This window comes from Thecamonas trahens (genome assembly GCF_000142905.1).
Source record: "Thecamonas trahens ATCC 50062 unplaced genomic scaffold supercont1.6, whole genome shotgun sequence".
NCBI classification, from domain to species: Eukaryota; order Apusomonadida; family Apusomonadidae; genus Thecamonas; species Thecamonas trahens.
In genome coordinates this window covers 264,865-280,743 of record NW_013657674.1, presented here as the reverse complement: position 1 = coordinate 280,743, position 15,879 = coordinate 264,865, and the positions used below count along the sequence as shown (strand labels likewise).

Genomic DNA, 15,879 nt, shown 5'->3' with positions numbered 1-15,879 from the left:
GTCAGCTGATCCAACAAGACGTACCCCCCCCCCCCCCCCCCCCCCCCCACACACACACACACAGCCCTCCCTCTCCTTTCACCTCACCTCTCTCACTCTGCCTTCACGCCATGCCTAGCCAGCAACCTGTTGCTCCGACCCGTGGCGTGGTCACTGTCGCGTGGCCGGCGCCTGAGCTCACGGAGCAGGCCATGACAGACATCACCGCGCTGACAATGGAAGGCATTCCGCCGCAGCCGATGCTGTGGGGCGGCGATGGCGAGGCTGCACTCCGCATCGCGCTCTCTGGGCCGATGCTAGAGTATCTGACTATCTCGCTGGCACCGATGCCCACCTCGCTCGATCCGCCGCTGGCTGGCATGCTGGAGCGCTTGCTTGTCCTCATGGCCGAGGCTGGCTTATCGCGCAGGGTCTCGAGGCTGACCATTCTGGGCAACGGGTGGACGGCGAGCTCATCGCAGTCCGAGCTCTCGCTCGAGGCCACGATGAATGTGTCTGCCAAAGTGCTGGCAGCGTGCGCCGGGCTCATCATCGAGGCGAGCGTCAACAGCGTGTCGGAGTACGGCTATCCGTACTACGCCCGGCAGGTTGTGTTTGTGCCGCCGCTGCACATCTTGCGCAGCGTGATGGGCGAGGCCGAGATCGTGCGGTGGGCTGAGCTGAGCGAAGCGTTTAATCCGACGGCCCGCATGCCGCACGACTACACTGTCCACCATCTCCCACCGCCCGCCGTCGACGGCTCGCACCTGTACGATGGCGCGCCGGTCAATGTGGCGCTGCCGCATGGCGTGCCGCCTGTGCGCGGGCAAGTGGTGTGGATGGGTGCGTTGCCAGGCTGCGACGGCGTTTTTGCCGCAATCGCCGCCCGCTCCAACCCGATTCATCAGTACGCACTCATGCTCAAGGCGTGGGCTGGAGCAGGACGTGTCGGCTCGGGTCCGGGCGTCTTCTTCGGCCACGGCTCTATCGCCGGGCATCAGGTGGTTGATCCGTGGCGGGTTGGGCCGTGGCATGTGGTGATTGCCCGCGCCGAAGCGGTGACGCTTGACGCCCTCAACCAGGGTGTGCTGGGCATGGACGACTTTGTGGGCTCGCGCCAGCTCCACAAGTGCCCGATGGCCTGGGCGGGGTGCACCGCCAGTTTCCGTTGCACACTTCGAGTCGCTCGCCACCTCCGGCTCGAGTGCGAGCACGGGATCAATGGCACGCCTACGCTTGCTGTCCAGTCGCTGGCCGGCACACCATCGGCTACCGGCTTGGATCTGCATGATCTGCCGGGGGTGATGCTGCGGTCGGTGGATGCAAACCGGCCTATCCTACTCCACGACCATGAGCTTACACTGGTGCTCCACGACCAGGCTAGCTGGGCCAGCCAGGTTCGCCGTGCCGACGGAACCTGGATTGTTGCCAGCGATGGTGTTGCGCGATACCTTGCCGGCAGCGCAACCGAGCGCGCTGTTCTTGCCGCGCACTGCGGCCCACACCTGGCGTCACCAGCTACGCTGGCCGATTCGCGCTTGCCGGATCTAGCACGCTTGGCGCGTCCACTCACTGGCATCCTTGCCGAGCTTCCGACCGAGATCCACTACGCTATTGCTGCCATGTGCCCGGCGCCGGCGCTAGCCGCGCTTGCCTCAACCTGCACTTACTTTTGGCGACTCCTTGACGATCCGCTGCTGTGGCGGCAGCACGCCCGGTACTGGTACGGCAAGTCTGTCTCGTTGGGTCGCTACGCGTTCTTTGGAGGCTGGAGAATGCTAGCTATGGACAACAACGCGCTCGCTGACTCGACTTCTTTTTCAAGCGGAGTCTGCCGCACTGGCTGTGGGGATCCCGGTGCCGAGTATGCTGCAGCCTGCGCGTCCAAGCTGGAGAGTCGGCGCGAGCGGCGCAACCGCGGCGGCGGCAGCTCGAGTGATGTGACCACCTCGGGCCGCTCCGTCCGCGATCAGGTCAGCCAGCCGCACTACGAGCTGCTGCCGTCGCTTCTGGACATTGCTGACGCCAGCGACGTCGCTGTCGACAGCGAGACCGGCCTTGTCTGCCTCTCGTGGGCTGCAAGCAAACCGATGTGTGGTTCCGTTCGCCGCCTCGATGGCGGCAAGGTCCGGTTCTCAGGCCCGGCCCCGCTTGGCGCGGTGTCTTCTGCCGGCCAGCTTTGGTCTGCTGTCAGTTCTGGCAGCTACAACTACTCGTGGACGAAGCCAAGCTTTGGCAGCGAGGTCAAGCTCTTTACTGACACTGGCGTCGCCAAACTCGACGCTGAGCCCCTCGCCGCCATTGCCAGCTTTGATGGCTGGTGGTACATGTACCAAGGTCGCCCGATGTTCCTGCTGGAGTCCGAGCCGTGAGCCGTGGGCATGAGCTATGGGCCGTAAACACCATTATTTGCTGACCAGATCAGAGTGCATAGTGAGTAAAGCCACCACCGTCGCCCATCGCGCTCAGATGCTCAGATCTGTTTGACTGAACATGCGGCTACCGAGCCTCGTTGGTACTCGAAGCCCGCCATCGACTGCGCGCGCCACCATTGACCGCGCGCGAGCGGCGGCACCCCACCCACCAGCACAGGCTCAGGTCCCTCCAACCGGAACCACTGCTAGCAACACGCCTCTCTCGACTTCATACCGTCAGCCACCCAAACTGCAGTGGGCTATGGCTACGCATGGGCTGTACACTCCGTCTACACGTGCCCGGTTACACGAGCGAGGCAAGAGCTTGGTACGCCCCCTCCCGCCCCGCCCCCCTCCCTCTCGCCCCCCCTCTCCTCCGCACTCACACGCATCTGGCATGGCTTGGACCGGGTAACATGTACGGTGGGATGTCTATGCTACTGGACGGAACGGGCATACTGATGGCTCTGAGGGCAGTTTGATGCACGGATGCAACGTCGCGGTCCTGTGGCACTGACACCTGGCGGGACTAAGCTGCGAGGCCAGCGAAGGCGCAGGCGTAGGCGGGCGCCATCGCAGCCGGCACTGGAGGCAGATACAGAATCAAAGTTGCCGGTAGAGCAAGTGGAGCAATCTGCTGCACCAATGGCCGAAATAGTGCAGAAGACTCCGCCGCGATCAGTTGCGGCGACGACTCAGACGACGCCCGGGACGCCGGCACAATGGGCAGCCGGGCGTGACACGCCGTGGGGCGACAATGGCGACGACGAGTACGTCTACGACGATGAAGAGGACGATCTGTCGTTTGTCAAGCACTTGGTCACCGTCGACGTCCGCGAGATTACCGCCATGGACGTGGCACTGGCGGAGGCTCTGGACGCGCGCGATGCGTACCGGGCCCGAGCCGAGGCAGCCGAGGCACAGCTTGAGGCCATGTCGCAGCGTATGTACGCAGCCATGGAGCGGGCGGCTCGAGCTGAGGCCATGACTCGCATGATGGAGTCCGAGCTGGCAGGCGTTTTGGCACCTGCCCCGGCTGCTGAAGCCGGTCCGGCTCCGGCTACCTGCCCGGCTCCGGCTCCTTGCCCGGCCTCACCTACAGCGGCAGTTGTCGACTTCCCGAGCCCGTCACCGGCGTTGAACGACTCGGCTACAATTCATGCCGAGCTCCGCGAGCTCTCTGCACAAGTAGCAGCACTGGTGGCCAGAAGTGATAGCAGCGATCGCATCTCGCGGCTGGAGGCGGAGGTCGCATCGCTCTCTGCCAGCCAAGCGCGTCCATCGCTGTATGCCGCGGCGCTTCCGGAGCGCAGCCACTTTGGAGCACGCCACTACGCCCAGTTGCCGCCGCCACCGCCGCCTCGATTCTTTGCACCGCCGGCACCGCCGGTTCCTGCACCAGCTGCGCATGTCTCTGCGCTCGCCGATGCCGTCCGGATTCGCGAACTTGCTCACCTCCGCTCATCTCCGACAACCCACTCGCTCGTTCTCGGATCTCCGCCGCGGGCTTCCGTTGCCGCTCCGCACACACCAGCGCACCTTACCAGCTTCGCTGCAATGGCCACAGCGACTCCGCCGTCACGCAAGCGGGCCCCGTTTGTCTCGCCGATCCGGATGCCTGCGTCGGCGTCTCGCTCTGCTGCTGCCGCCGCAGAGGCAGCGGCAGCAGCCTCGACCTCTGCCGCCGCCGCCGCGCGCCTGTCACTGTTCCAGGACGAGCCGCCAGCGAGTGAGTCTGGCGGCGTCGATGGGGCTGATGTTTAGCTGAGCTCGGTCGGCGGGCTCTGCCCGCAAAGTAACAGCCCGGGCACAGCAGTGGTGATGGACACCGGAGAGTAGGCGAGGGGAGGAAGGAGCGGATGCGGATACACACATCTCTCTCTAACGATCATGGCGTCGAACACCCACGCCGACGGCCTCCGTGCCCTCCTCCTCCAGTACTGCACACACACGCCCGAGTTTGCCCAGCTCCAGGAGGGCTACGGCCAGTGCCTTGCCGCCCATGGCCTGCCCGACGTGGCCCAGCCAGGGCCGGACCACATGCGCCTCTGCGGCCAGTTCCTGCAAGCCATCCGCATGGGTGCAGAGCGCTGCTCCAAGAAGGTGTACGCAAATCTAACATCTACTCCCCCCCCCCCTCCCCTTCCTCCCCCTCCCCTTCCCCCCCCCCCCCCCCCCCATCCCCTCCCCCTCTCCTCCACCGATCCATGTCGCGTTGCCGCCCCCTCCCCCCCCCACCACCCTCCCCCCCTACCCCCTCCCCACCTCTACCCCCTTCCACTCGCCCTCCTCCTCCTCCTCCTCGTCCTCCCCCTCCGTCTCTGTATCTTCTATTGGTGTTGTACAGGCTGGGCTCATGGAATGGCTGTACCATGGGTCCGTGGAGGTTGCGCTCTGTGGCTCCCTGGCGGGCAGGAGTCCGTGTCCGTGACGATGGAGAGTGCGCCTGCCTGGTCGTTGAACTTTGCTCAATTGCTCAGCTGCCGATGGCTGGATAGGGGTGGAGAAAGGGAGTGGGGTGCGTGTGTGTGGCTTGCGAGATGATGCGCAAGAGTGTGATGAGTGTGCTCCGTGCGATGGAGGCGCACCGGTGTGCTACGCGCTGTAGTGGTGTCAGGGCTCGCATGTGGTTGATGAAGGTGATGATGCGTGTCGGACTTATGAAGAGAGAGAGGGCAGGCTGTCTGTGCTGGTGACGGACGCATCCGAGTGCAAGGCCGAGTTTAAGGCCTTTGGCGATGCGTTGGACAACCCTTCGTCGTCTTGGGGCGGGTGGGGCGCCAAGAACACGGATACGACGCTGGACGCCCTGGTGGCGTGCCATCACGCCAAGGTCCAGCAGATCGAGGGTGCTGACTCTCTTGATTTCGCCGGCGGCGACACATGCCTCGACCCGTCGACCCTCGGCTCGTCAACTCCGTCCGACAGCGAGAAGGTCTGCGTCGAGTCGATCTCCAAGTTCCTGGCCAACATCGGGATGCACAAGAACATGTAACAAGTTAAATCGTAGAGCATGCAGACGAGAGACCTTGTGTGAGGTTGTCTAGAGTGGTCTACGCTTGCCCGGCAGAGGCTGAGCAGGCTAGGGTTCAAGGTCAGGGCCGGCCACAAGACGGGGAGGGTGACGAGGATGGGGATATGGGATGTGGTGGTGTGTGTGTGTGGGGTGGGGGGGGGTATCACCTCACTCTTTATCCTTACCATGGCCGAGGCTGGGGACTCTGGACATTCTCTCCACGGGCGTTACCGGGAGCTGGTGGCGTACGTGAGAGTGGCGGTGGTGGTGGCGGTGGGGCGACCGGAAGGGAGGGGAGGGGGGGGGAGTGGGCGGAGGGGAGGGGGGTGGGAAGGGGCGAAGCATGCTGGGGACTGACTTGGCTTGACGGGTGGGCTCCTTGCATGGTGATGGATGGGGTGTGGCGAGAGTAGAAAGGCAGAGGCGCTGCGAGATGCGGACACGCGGTCCGAGGTGGTGCGGACACAGATCGAGGCCACGCTGGGTGCGCTTGATCAGCTGCTGCAGGCCATTGATGCAGCGGGAGTGTTTTCGCGGAACGAAGAGCTGGAGGATGTGCGGTCGCAGGATCTTCCGCTGCTCTCTGCACGCTTCCACATGGCGCTACTGCTGCCGGCGGTGCAGGATACGCCGTTCGAGGCCAAGGCCCGGCTGCGGCGGGTGCTTGCGGCTTGGATCAAGATGAACGAGTTTCTTGCGCTTGCTGAGCACTACGGCATCGTAACTGCCGATCAGATTGATGCGGCGGCCAAGCTGGACGAACTCTCGCACGATGACCGGCGGACCATCAAGATTGCGCGGGCGCGCGAGGCGTCTGCTCTCAAGCGGCGCGCGGGCGAGCTGGAGACGGCCGTGGCGGACGCCGACGAGGCGCTTATCGATCTCAACCCAGAGCTGGAGGAGGAGTATCGCGAGATGCATCTGTGCGCGTTCAAGTCGAATGTGCTGACGGCTCTGGACGAGGCGCTGATGCTCCAGCGGGAGATTGGGGCGCTCAAGCAAATGGCAGCGCGCGAAGCTCAGCGCGACCCGCGCGAGCGGCAGCTGGAAGCCGACCGCGAGCGCGCTGCGGCGTCGTCTTCGGCTGGTGCCTCCTCTGGCCCGGCCATGTCCAAGGTCACCATCTCGCCGGCCGACGTCGAGCGGATGCGGGTGTTTTCCAACCCCAACAAGCCGACGATGTCGATCGAGGAGTGGGCCGAAGCGCAGATGGCGGCGGGCAAGCTGCCGTCTCCCGAGGACGTCCAAGTGATGATGGCAGAGCAGGCTCGCAAGCTTGCGGCTGCACAGTCGGGCGAGCCCGATGAGGCCAACGACGACCCTGATGGCGAGTCGGACGCTGCCGTCTACGCAGCCCGCGAGTGGGACGACTTTAAGGATGCCAACCCGCGCGGCTCGGGCAACATGATGGCGAACAACGGATAACTGTGGTTTCTGGTGTGGCACAGCAGGAAGAATTGAACTGGTACATGCAAGCAATACTCGGCAAACTTGTCATCAACATGTGTGTGGGGGGAGTACCAGGAGGCTGGGCGTTGATGTCGTGTGCTGGAACACGTGGACATATCTGTCCTCTCCGTGCCATCAACGGATAAAACCAGTAGCATGACCACCATCTCCGTCCATCAAAACCCTTTGCCCGTCTTCAACCTTCCCAAAGCCTCGACTTGATTGGCTCTGCCAGCCTCCGCTATCCGAGTGTCGTCACCCTGGCGTCACCTGTGCCTTGGCAGTGAACAAAAAGCGAGCCGTTATCTGCCGCGAAGGACGTACAGTAGCCCGCACTCATTCACTCTCTGGTCAGGTTACACATATCATTCTCGTATGGGTTCCGAAGGCCTGTTCAATGCCGTTGTGGCACTCATCACCATGTTCTTGGGTACGGACGCGAGGCTCCAGTTGCGTGGAAGCGTGGACGCTGATGAGCCGTTCAGGCGTCATCGGTAGACAGAGCGGGCACAACACACTCACTCACTTGGCTTGGGCGTATGCTTATGGGCACGATCGTGATACTCTCTTTGTAGCTGGCTTGTATGGCGTCTATGTCTTTATCGCCTTGATCATCCCCTTTGGCTCGGCCAAATCGGTTATTATTGGCTGCTTCCTCATGTACGTCGCACTGCTTTTGTGTCCCGTCAGCATCTGTGGCGCTGCCCGCCACGCGGTTGGGGGGGGGTGTGGGGATCGATCGTGCACAACTCATCTCGAGCGGCTTGACGAGGGTAGATTTTTCGTTTGCGTCATCATCGCTGTGGAACTGGTGGCGCCTGGGCCGCTCATGGAGAACGTGGCGATGCTGGGCAAGTTCTGGGGCATGGGCTTTTGGTTCATCTTCCTCGGCGTGCTCATCATCAGCACGGGCGGACTGGGGCTCATTGTAACGATCCTCATGCTGCTGTGGGGCTGTGTGCTTGTGCTCTTTTCGCTGCTTCCGATCGGGGGCAAGAGGCCTCTGTTTGGGAGCGCAGGCGGATCGGTGTCGGGATCTGCAGCATGAGAGGATGTTATGTCTCGAGGCGAGTGACCACCATGAACTTCTCCTTAAAGCGACGAATGGAGAGCGCAGCGATGAGGGCCTCGGCATGGGTGGGGCACTCGATGGTAAAGTGCTGATCGCGGAGAGTGAGCGAGAACTGGGTGGGGGCGTGGACGGTGGGGTCAATCTTGACATGGATGGCGTCATGGGTGTACGGCGCCTTGCGCAGGGCACGGCCATTGGGCTCCTGCAGCTTGGCCTTGATGCGGTTGAGGGTGATGAGGCGCGGAACGACATCGACGTCGCCGTCGTCGTTGGTGATGACCTCGGAGAGCTTGAACGCCGCAGTCCCGCAATGGATGTTGTACTTGACGGCGCGCTCGACGTCAACGGTCTTGTCGAACAGGAGCTCCGAGCCGAGGCCGACGCGGCCGCAACCGTACTTGGTCTTGGGGGCGGAGTCGGACGCGTCGGCGGCGTTGGCGGCGGTCTCGGCGGTGGCGAGCGGGTGGTCGGTCAGCAGCGCCACCAGCGGCTCGAGGGTGGCAGCAGTCTCTGCATCAATGCCCTCGGCCGGAGCGCCGTCGGCCCACAAGCCTAGACGCTCGAGATCCCGCACCAGGCGCCATGTCTCGTCGGGCGCGAGAGCGTTGGCCGGCACGGCCGCCAGCGAGCGATAGCGGAGCAACGAGAGAACCCTGGCAAACGAGTCTGCATCCCAGTCCAGGAAGACACACAATGACTTCTTCGGCTTGGGGAAGAGCGCCGCAACAGCCGGCGAGTTGCCAAACAGCGACCACCGGGCCTTGAACAGCGTCCCTCCGACATCAACTGGGCAGGCAAGGGGGGTGTTCGATCAGGGTGAGGGTGAGAGGGGAGGGAGGGGATGGGGCAAGGGGGTGGGGGGGGGGGGGGGGGAGGGAGGCACGGTCCATACACTGGAGAATGGTGTCAGGCTTCATGGTCACCTGTGTTCCTATTAAGGGGGTGGAGGGGGGAGTGGCAGAGGAGTGTGTGGCCGCTGTTGGAGTGGGGCGTGTGTGGTGTGAGTGGTGGAGATCGGAGGGGGGCGGAGGGGGGGGGGCAGGGGTAGTCGAGACAATCACAGCAGATGGATGACTACCATAGCAGATGGATGACTACCATAGCAGATGGATGACTACCTAACACAACCACAACAGATCGATGACTACTACAGCAGATGGATGACTACCTAACACAACCACAACAGATCGATGACGACCACAACAGATCGATGACGACTACAGCAGGTGGATGACTACCAAACACAACCACAGCAGATCGATGTTCGCAACAGCGACCTGCTGTAGTCGTGATCGGTTGTGGTGACTGCAGGCGGCAGCGGTGGGTTGTGATGCGGCGGTGGTCACACAGCTTCAGCCGACTCGTTTTTCCATTGGTGTCAATTGCCGATGACAAGGGCCAAGGGCAATGGGCGATGGGCACAGACATTGTTTGCACCACCCGTCTCAACGCGGGCAAAGGAAACCATGGCTGCCACAGCAGCGGCTACGGCTGCTGCTGCTGCTGCTGCTGCTGCTGCGATGGCTGCAGTGCCGCGGGTGGAAGAGTCTGGAGGCGGCGGCGAGTTCGAGGGATACACATGCCGGTCATGCACGCTCAAGACGCCGCCTCCGGCGACGGCCTGTGCTGCCTGTGCGGCGCCGCTCCCTGCTCCCTGCCCGGCATGCACGCTGATCAACACCGAGCTGGCCTTTCAGTGCCGGGCTTGCGGCCTGCGGTTAGCGTCGTTCTCGGCGGCGTCGTCGGCGGCGTCATCGGGTAACTCATCGGACGCCGAGGCTTGCGGCCCTGCCGGCGCGGAGGTCGGCAGCGGTGTCGATGATGGTGACGATGACGAGTGCATTGCAGGTCCTTCGGGCCGCCGGCAGCCAGCGGCGGCACAATGGGAGTGCGAGGTGTGCGAGATGATGAATGGTGCCGAGGCGCGGCAGTGCGGGGTGTGCGGCACGTCGAGCTCGCTCGATCCGGTGCTTGCCGGCTACTCGCTTCTGGCACCGGGCGATGACGACGGCGAGTATGGCTGCAGCGGTGGATTGCACGATAGCAGCGACGACAGGCCGTACGAGTCCGAGTATGTGCCGTTTGTACGGCCGGGCGGCGGCTTGGCCACCGGGTGCCTGGCGTGTGGGTACGAGGATCCGGATGCCGGCGCCGTGGAGTGTCCGCTCTGCGGCTACGCCGAGGCGGCGGGATGGACGTGTGTGGCATGCGATACGGTGAACGCGGGGAACGCGGACAATTGCGCAATGTGCGCGACGCCGAACCTGCTCCACGGATGAGGCAAGGCGAGCGTAGTTTTACTTGGCGACCCACTCGGCCCGGTCCTCCACATTGGAGACGTCCTTGACGCCAAAGTCGGGGCTGTCCGCAAGCTCAAAGTCGCTTGCGGCTGCAGTGATAGCGGCGGCGATGCTCTCGCTGTCGTCGAGCTTGACGGCGCCGTAGATGGCGTCGAGCTGCTCGAGGGCGACGGCGCGGTTGGCGGCAACCGAAAGGTGCTCGTCGACGGTGAGAGTGAGGATGTCCTTGGTTGCCGCGTAGCGCGGGCCGGCGATGACGCCCAGCTCATAAACCTGCGTCTTGTCGAGGCCCCAGTCTGCGGCCGGGCGAGCCTTAAGGACGACCTTTGCGTCGCCGCGGGCCGAGCCGCCGAACAGCCCGTCCGGCCCGGGACCCAGCGTCTCGCGAGAGGTAATCTCGACAGCGCGGCTCTCAGCCGCGGCCGTGGCATTGCTGCCGTGCTCTGCGGCGTGCTTGGCGTACTCCTCGTGGACGCGGGCCACAAAGGCAGCGACGTCGCTCGCTGTCGCGTCGTCGTCGCCTCCCTTGCCCGGGGCCCCGCCGCCAATTGAGGAGGCGACAAGCGAGAACTCACCCGTCGGCGAGTGCAGCAACTCATGGAAAGCCTCTTCGTCCATCTCATACAGCCCGTCGTCGACCTTGCGGACGCCAAACGGCGTCATGCCGGCCTCACCCGCCTCCTCGCCCGCCTTGCTCTGTCCATCCCCGGCATCAGCCGCACTCTCGCTGCTCGCCCACCGCCCGGGGGCTTGCGCGCCCCAAGTAGCGCTCAACGCACGAAGCCGCTGTCCAGCTCCTCCCACGCACCGCAGCATCTGTCCCTCGGGTCGGAAGCTGCTTTGGTGTCGAGTGTGCCTTGCTCTCCGTGCTCACCCTGGGTCGCAAGACGGCGACGACGGGAAGCGACGGCAAATGCCGGGCTGGGCGCCCAAGGCGCTGGGTATGGCTCCTGCCACGATGGTTAGCAGATCGTCGAATCCTGTGATGAAACGTGATACCACCATTCATGCGTGATGTGCGGTTTGCTTGGCTGGGTTCGTATGTGGCCCAGGATACGGGATGACATCGTCTTGGGTGATGGCGAGGGGATGGTTGTTGCCGACGAGATTATCGATGCAGAGACCACGGTAGCAGACGATGCTGATCAACAGGCTCTGGCCACTCTATATTAGCTGGTGATCTCGAGGCGGGACGAGGTGAGTCGGAGTCGGGGGATGGCGTGGGGGGGAGGTGCCCATTTCGATCCTTGTCCAACGGGGTGCCCCATGGAGTGCCCGGCAGCCAGCGTGACAGTTGTGGCTGGCATGCGTGTGCCTGCACGACAAGCCAGCGACGTCCAACCGAGACAAGGCGCTACCCTTGTCAAGATGTGGCAGCAGATATAGGCCAAGGTAGAAGGCAAGGCCAAGCCATCATCGCACTCGTGTCCCCCCGTTTTGGGAAGGCGTCCCCCCGGGCAAGGAAGGCGGTGGGTGTGCGGCAAGAGTCGGCAAAATTTCTCATCCACGAACAATGGACAACGGACATTGATGACAAATTGATTGATGGTGTCAGCGGTGAGTTGAGGGAAGGTACCGTGCTCGCCCCGCCCTTGGGCGCGTGTTCATTCGAATTCCAACTCGAGACCATACCTTGTTCTCGACGTACATCTGACGCGGTTCGCACGCAGGTAGGTACCGACGAGGAGGACGGTTGGTGTGTCGAGAGTTGCATGGGCGAGACGCCGACCTTGATAGCCGGCAAGAATGAGGTGCTTGCTTCTTAGTCTGGTGCTTGTGACTCCAACACGTCGTCTTGGTCTCTCGGTGGCCGTTGTCGGGGGTTGGGTCCGTCTCCCCCTCCCCCCCGCGCCGACGGTCTTTGCTATTTTTTTGTCGTCCTTGGTCGTTACATTGTTTTTTCAACGGCGGGCGAGCCAAGGTGCCGCGTGTAGGGGCCGGTATGCGAGCGTTCCATGGTGTAGATGGCAGAGGGCGTGTGGGTGAAGGCATGGTGTCCTCGTTGCGGGCCTTGTTCTGATTTCGAGCCGTTGCAACGCCTCCCCGCCTGGTACCGCCCGGCGCCAACGGGCGTGATCCTGGCGTGTGAATGGCGAGTGGTCGCTGGCGAGCGAGCGACCGACTCGTGTTGTGTTTGCGAGGGTGCGCATCAGCGGCGAGCAGACGGGAGGCAAGCGGGCGAGGTGTTGGGCTGGAGCAAAGTGCGGAAGCGAAGGGGGAACATTAACTCACGCGTACTACTTGTTGGAATGGAGAGGTAGTGACAATGGCGGACGATAACGAGGATGTTGTCGTAGGCGACTCGGTTGACGAGGTGGTCGAGGCCGGCGAGGCCGAGGCTGGCAAGGAGAAGTAGAAGAAGAAGAAGAAGAAGAAGAAGAAGAAGAAGAAGAAGAAGAAGAAGAAGGGAAAGGAGGGTGACCAGCTGAATATCGCCGACGACTCGGACGAAGGCTCGGCCGATGCTGCTGAGCCCGAGGCTGCTGCTGAGCCCGAGGCTGCTGCTGAGCCCGAGGCTGCTGCTGAGCCCGAGGCTGCTGCGGAGCCCGAGGCTGCTGCTGAGCCCGAGGCTGCCGCTGAGCCCGAGGCTGCTGCTGAGCCGGAGGCTGCCGCTGAGCCCGAGGCTGCTGCTGAGCCGGAGGCTGCTGCTGAGCCCGAGGCTGCTGCCGCCGCCGACGATGCCGACGCCGCCGATGACGAGAATGGCGACAAGAAGGACAAGAAGAAGAAGAAGAAGGACAAGAAGAAGAAGAAGAAGAAGGGCAAGGATGCTGACGAGGCCGACGCCGCCGAGGCTGAGGCTGTTGCCGAGCCCGAGGTTGCCGTTGAGCCGGAGGCCGCCGCCGAGCCCGAGGCTGCTGCGGAGGCCGAGGCTGCGGCCCCGGCGTCGCTTCCGCCGCCGCCGGCTCCGCTCCCGGTGCCAGCTGCCGGAGGCGACAACGCGTCGGCGGCTGACGCTCAGCTCGCCGACGACGATGCAGCCATTGTTGTCGACGACAATGCCGGCGGCAAGAAGAAGGACAAGAAGAAGAAGGACAAGAAGAAGAAGAAGAAGAAGGGCAAGGATGCTGAGGCTGCCGACGTTGCCGAGCCCGGCACCGAGGCTGCGGCTGAGGCCGAGGCCGCACCTGCTGAGGCCGAGGCGGCAGCCAAGCCGGAGGCTGACGGTGACGCCGAGATCGAAGCTGCCGAGGTTGACGCCGGCAAGAAGAAGGACAAGAAGAAGAAGGACAAGAAGAAGAAGGACAAGAAGAAGAAGAAGGGCAAGGAGACCAATGCCGAGACCGACGGCGACGTCTCCGAGTCTGGCGCTTCGTCGTCTGCGGCGGTGGCTGGGGCTGGTGTGGCGGTTGCGGGTAGCAACGGCGCATCGGACAGCGCTGCGCCGGCGGCGGCCGAGCCGGAGGCTGAGGCTGAGGCTGAGGCTGAGGACGAGGCTGCGCCTGCCGAGCCTGCGCAGCCGTCTAAGGTTTCGCGCGAGCAGGCGATGCAGATCACCAAGATGAACCTCTCGGGCAAGAAGATGACGGAGCTCCCCACACGGGTTGGCTCGTTTGTCGGGCTTGAGATGCTCAACCTCGAGTCGAACTCGCTCACCGAGCTGCCGGACACGCTGTCGAACCTGGTGCGGCTCAAGTGGTTCTCAGTCAAGGCCAACGCACTCACCGAGTTTCCGGCGTTTCTGTGTGCCCTCACCTCGCTTGAGGTCCTGAACATGGAGGGCAACCAGATTTCGTCAGTTCCGGCAGAGATCTCGGCGCTGACAGCGCTGCGCGGGCTGGACCTCAAGTCGAACCTGTTTGAGCAGTTCCCGACCGAGATTGTGGGTCTCCCGTCGCTCAAGCTCCTGGGGCTTGCGCGGAACCAGATGGAGAGCTTGCCGGAGGCCGTTTCGCAGCTGACCGGGCTCAAGGTCCTCGACGTCTCGTTCAACAAGATCAACAAGCTGCCGGCGTGTATCAACGCCCTTGTGGAGCTTGACGGCCTCTTTGTCACCGCCAACCGCATTTCGGTCCTTCCGGAGCTCGGTGCACTCGACGTGCTCAAGACGCTCGACATCCGCGGCAACCGTATCAACGCGCTTCCGCTCTCGCTGCTCCAGCTGACCGACACACTGCAGCAGCTACCGGTCGAGGGCAACCCGCTCGAGTACCCGCCGGCCAAGACGGCCAAGGGTGGCCTCAAGCCGATCTTCAAGTTCCTCTCTGCCGAGCAGCAGGCGCGCGAGGGCCACGACATCCTCATCCAGGGCACGCTCCGCTCCAAGAAGAAGGGCGCGTTCAAGAAGTGGCCTGAGCGGTGGTGCGTTGTCGTCGACAACACCCTCGCTCAGTGGAACAAGGTCAAGAACTTTATGGGCAACAAGCCTGCCGTCGAGGTCATCGAGGGCGCCGACATTGACGAGATTGAGACCTCGCTGCTCAACCTCGACTCGGACAATGCCTACGCCATCACCCTCACCCTCATCGACGAGGACGACATTCCGATCACGCTCTACACCAAGCAGATCGGCCTGCGCGACGCCTTTGTCGACGCCCTCACCACCATCATGGAGGCGACCGCCGAGGAGCGTGCAGCCCGCAAGGAGGCCATCGCCGAGAAGCTGGCAGCCGCTCAGGCTGCGGCCGAAGCTGCCGAGGCCGCTGCTGAGGCTGCTCTTGCCGAGGAGGAGCTTGCCGCCGCCGAGGCCGCCGAGCCCGAGGCTTCCGCCGCCGAGCCTGAGGCTGCGGCCGAGCCTGAGGCTGCTGCCGAGCCCGAGGCCGCTGCCGGCAAGAAGAAGGACAAGAAGAAGAAGGACAAGAAGAAGAAGAAGAAGAAGGGCAAGGATGCTGGTGCTGACGATGATGGCGAGTCCACCGATGCCTCGCTCGCTGCTTCTGCTTCCACCTCTTCGCTTCCTCCTCCGCCGCCGCCCATGCCGGGCACGGCTGCCGCCGCCGAGCCTGAGGCTACCGCCGAGCCCGAGGCTGCGGCCGAGCCCGAGGCTGCGGCCGAGCCCGAGGCTGCTGCCGAGCCCGAGGCCGCCGCCGGCAAGAAGAAGGACAAGAAGAAGAAGGACAAGAAGAAGAAGAAGAAGAAGGGCAAGGATGCTGATGAGGCCGACGCCGCCGAGCCGGAGGCCGCCGCTGAGCCGGAGGCCGCCGCTGAGCCGGAGGCCGCCGCTGAGCCGGAGGCTGCCGCCGAGCCGGAGGCTGCCGCCGAGCCGGAGGCTGCTGCCGAGCCGGAGGCCGCCGCTGAGCCGGAGGCCGCTGCCGAGCCGGAGGCCGCCGCCGAGCCGGAGGCCGCCGCCGAGCCGGAGGCCGCTGCCGAGCCGGAGGCCGCTGCCGAGCCGGAGGCCGCTGCCGAGCCGGAGGCTGCTGCCGAGCCGGAGGCTGCAGCCGAGCCGGAGGCTGCTGCCGCCGAGGACGCCGAGGACGCCGAGGATGCTGGTGAGAAGAAGTCCAAGGACAAGAAGAAGAAGAAGAAGAAGAAGAAGAAGAAGAAGAAGAAGGGCAAGGAGGGCGACGATCTCATCATCGAGGACGACGACGATGATGATGATGATGACGCCGAAGAGATCTAAGCAGCCGAGCCCTTCTCTCTCTGCTGCACATACTTACGACTCTCGACATACCAAACGAAAATAACAAACATGCACAACAACAGCAG

General features: G+C 63.8%; 9 protein-coding genes across 9 annotated transcripts; 7 read left to right on the top strand and 2 right to left on the bottom strand.

Annotated features, from left to right (window-relative positions):
* Positions 1–110: 110 nt before the first annotated feature.
* Positions 111–2,395, top strand: AMSG_01568 (uncharacterized protein; the record flags this gene model as incomplete). Its single annotated transcript, XM_013906164.1, has 1 exon — positions 111–2,395. One exon carries the CDS (start codon positions 111–113, stop codon positions 2,349–2,351), a length of 2,241 nt encoding a protein of 746 aa, XP_013761618.1. The 3' UTR covers positions 2,352–2,395.
* Positions 2,396–3,038: 643 nt separating this feature from the next.
* AMSG_01567 (uncharacterized protein) lies at positions 3,039–4,157 on the top strand (the record flags this gene model as incomplete). Its single annotated transcript, XM_013906163.1, has 1 exon — positions 3,039–4,157. The coding sequence occupies one exon, from the start codon at positions 3,039–3,041 to the stop codon at positions 4,155–4,157; it is 1,119 nt and encodes a 372-aa protein (XP_013761617.1).
* Positions 4,158–4,269: 112 nt separating this feature from the next.
* AMSG_01566 (uncharacterized protein) lies at positions 4,270–5,413 on the top strand. The gene is made up of 2 exons (XM_013906162.1): positions 4,270–4,498; positions 5,073–5,413. Exons 1-2 carry the CDS (start codon positions 4,284–4,286, stop codon positions 5,386–5,388), a joined length of 531 nt encoding a protein of 176 aa, XP_013761616.1. The 5' UTR covers positions 4,270–4,283; the 3' UTR covers positions 5,389–5,413.
* Positions 5,414–5,595: 182 nt separating this feature from the next.
* Positions 5,596–6,890, top strand: AMSG_01565 (immunoglobulin-binding protein 1; the record flags this gene model as incomplete). The annotated part of the gene is made up of 2 exons (XM_013906161.1): positions 5,596–5,654; positions 5,823–6,890. The coding sequence occupies 2 exons, from the start codon at positions 5,596–5,598 to the stop codon at positions 6,832–6,834; spliced, it is 1,071 nt and encodes a 356-aa protein (XP_013761615.1). The 3' UTR covers positions 6,835–6,890.
* Positions 6,891–7,194: 304 nt separating this feature from the next.
* On the top strand, positions 7,195–8,031 carry AMSG_01564 (uncharacterized protein). The gene is made up of 3 exons (XM_013906160.1): positions 7,195–7,288; positions 7,434–7,518; positions 7,636–8,031. Exons 1-3 carry the CDS (start codon positions 7,234–7,236, stop codon positions 7,904–7,906), a joined length of 411 nt encoding a protein of 136 aa, XP_013761614.1. The 5' UTR covers positions 7,195–7,233; the 3' UTR covers positions 7,907–8,031.
* On the bottom strand, positions 7,718–8,885 carry AMSG_01563 (uncharacterized protein). The gene is made up of 2 exons (XM_013906159.1): positions 8,823–8,885; positions 7,718–8,716 (listed from the first exon to the last, which is right to left on the bottom strand). Exons 1-2 carry the CDS (start codon positions 8,845–8,847, stop codon positions 7,914–7,916), a joined length of 828 nt encoding a protein of 275 aa, XP_013761613.1. The 5' UTR covers positions 8,848–8,885; the 3' UTR covers positions 7,718–7,913.
* Positions 8,886–9,396: 511 nt separating this feature from the next.
* On the top strand, positions 9,397–10,312 carry AMSG_01562 (uncharacterized protein; the record flags this gene model as incomplete). Its single annotated transcript, XM_013906158.1, has 1 exon — positions 9,397–10,312. One exon carries the CDS (start codon positions 9,397–9,399, stop codon positions 10,207–10,209), a length of 813 nt encoding a protein of 270 aa, XP_013761612.1. The 3' UTR covers positions 10,210–10,312.
* On the bottom strand, positions 10,228–11,534 carry AMSG_01561 (uncharacterized protein; the record flags this gene model as incomplete). Its single annotated transcript, XM_013906157.1, has 1 exon — positions 10,228–11,534. The coding sequence occupies exon 1, from the start codon at positions 11,044–11,046 to the stop codon at positions 10,228–10,230; it is 819 nt and encodes a 272-aa protein (XP_013761611.1). The 5' UTR covers positions 11,047–11,534.
* Positions 11,535–12,496: 962 nt separating this feature from the next.
* AMSG_01560 (leucine-rich repeat protein) lies at positions 12,497–15,793 on the top strand (the record flags this gene model as incomplete). Its single annotated transcript, XM_013906156.1, has 2 exons — positions 12,497–12,547; positions 12,587–15,793. The coding sequence occupies 2 exons, from the start codon at positions 12,497–12,499 to the stop codon at positions 15,791–15,793; spliced, it is 3,258 nt and encodes a 1,085-aa protein (XP_013761610.1).
* Between the last annotated feature and the right edge of the window lie 86 nt (positions 15,794–15,879).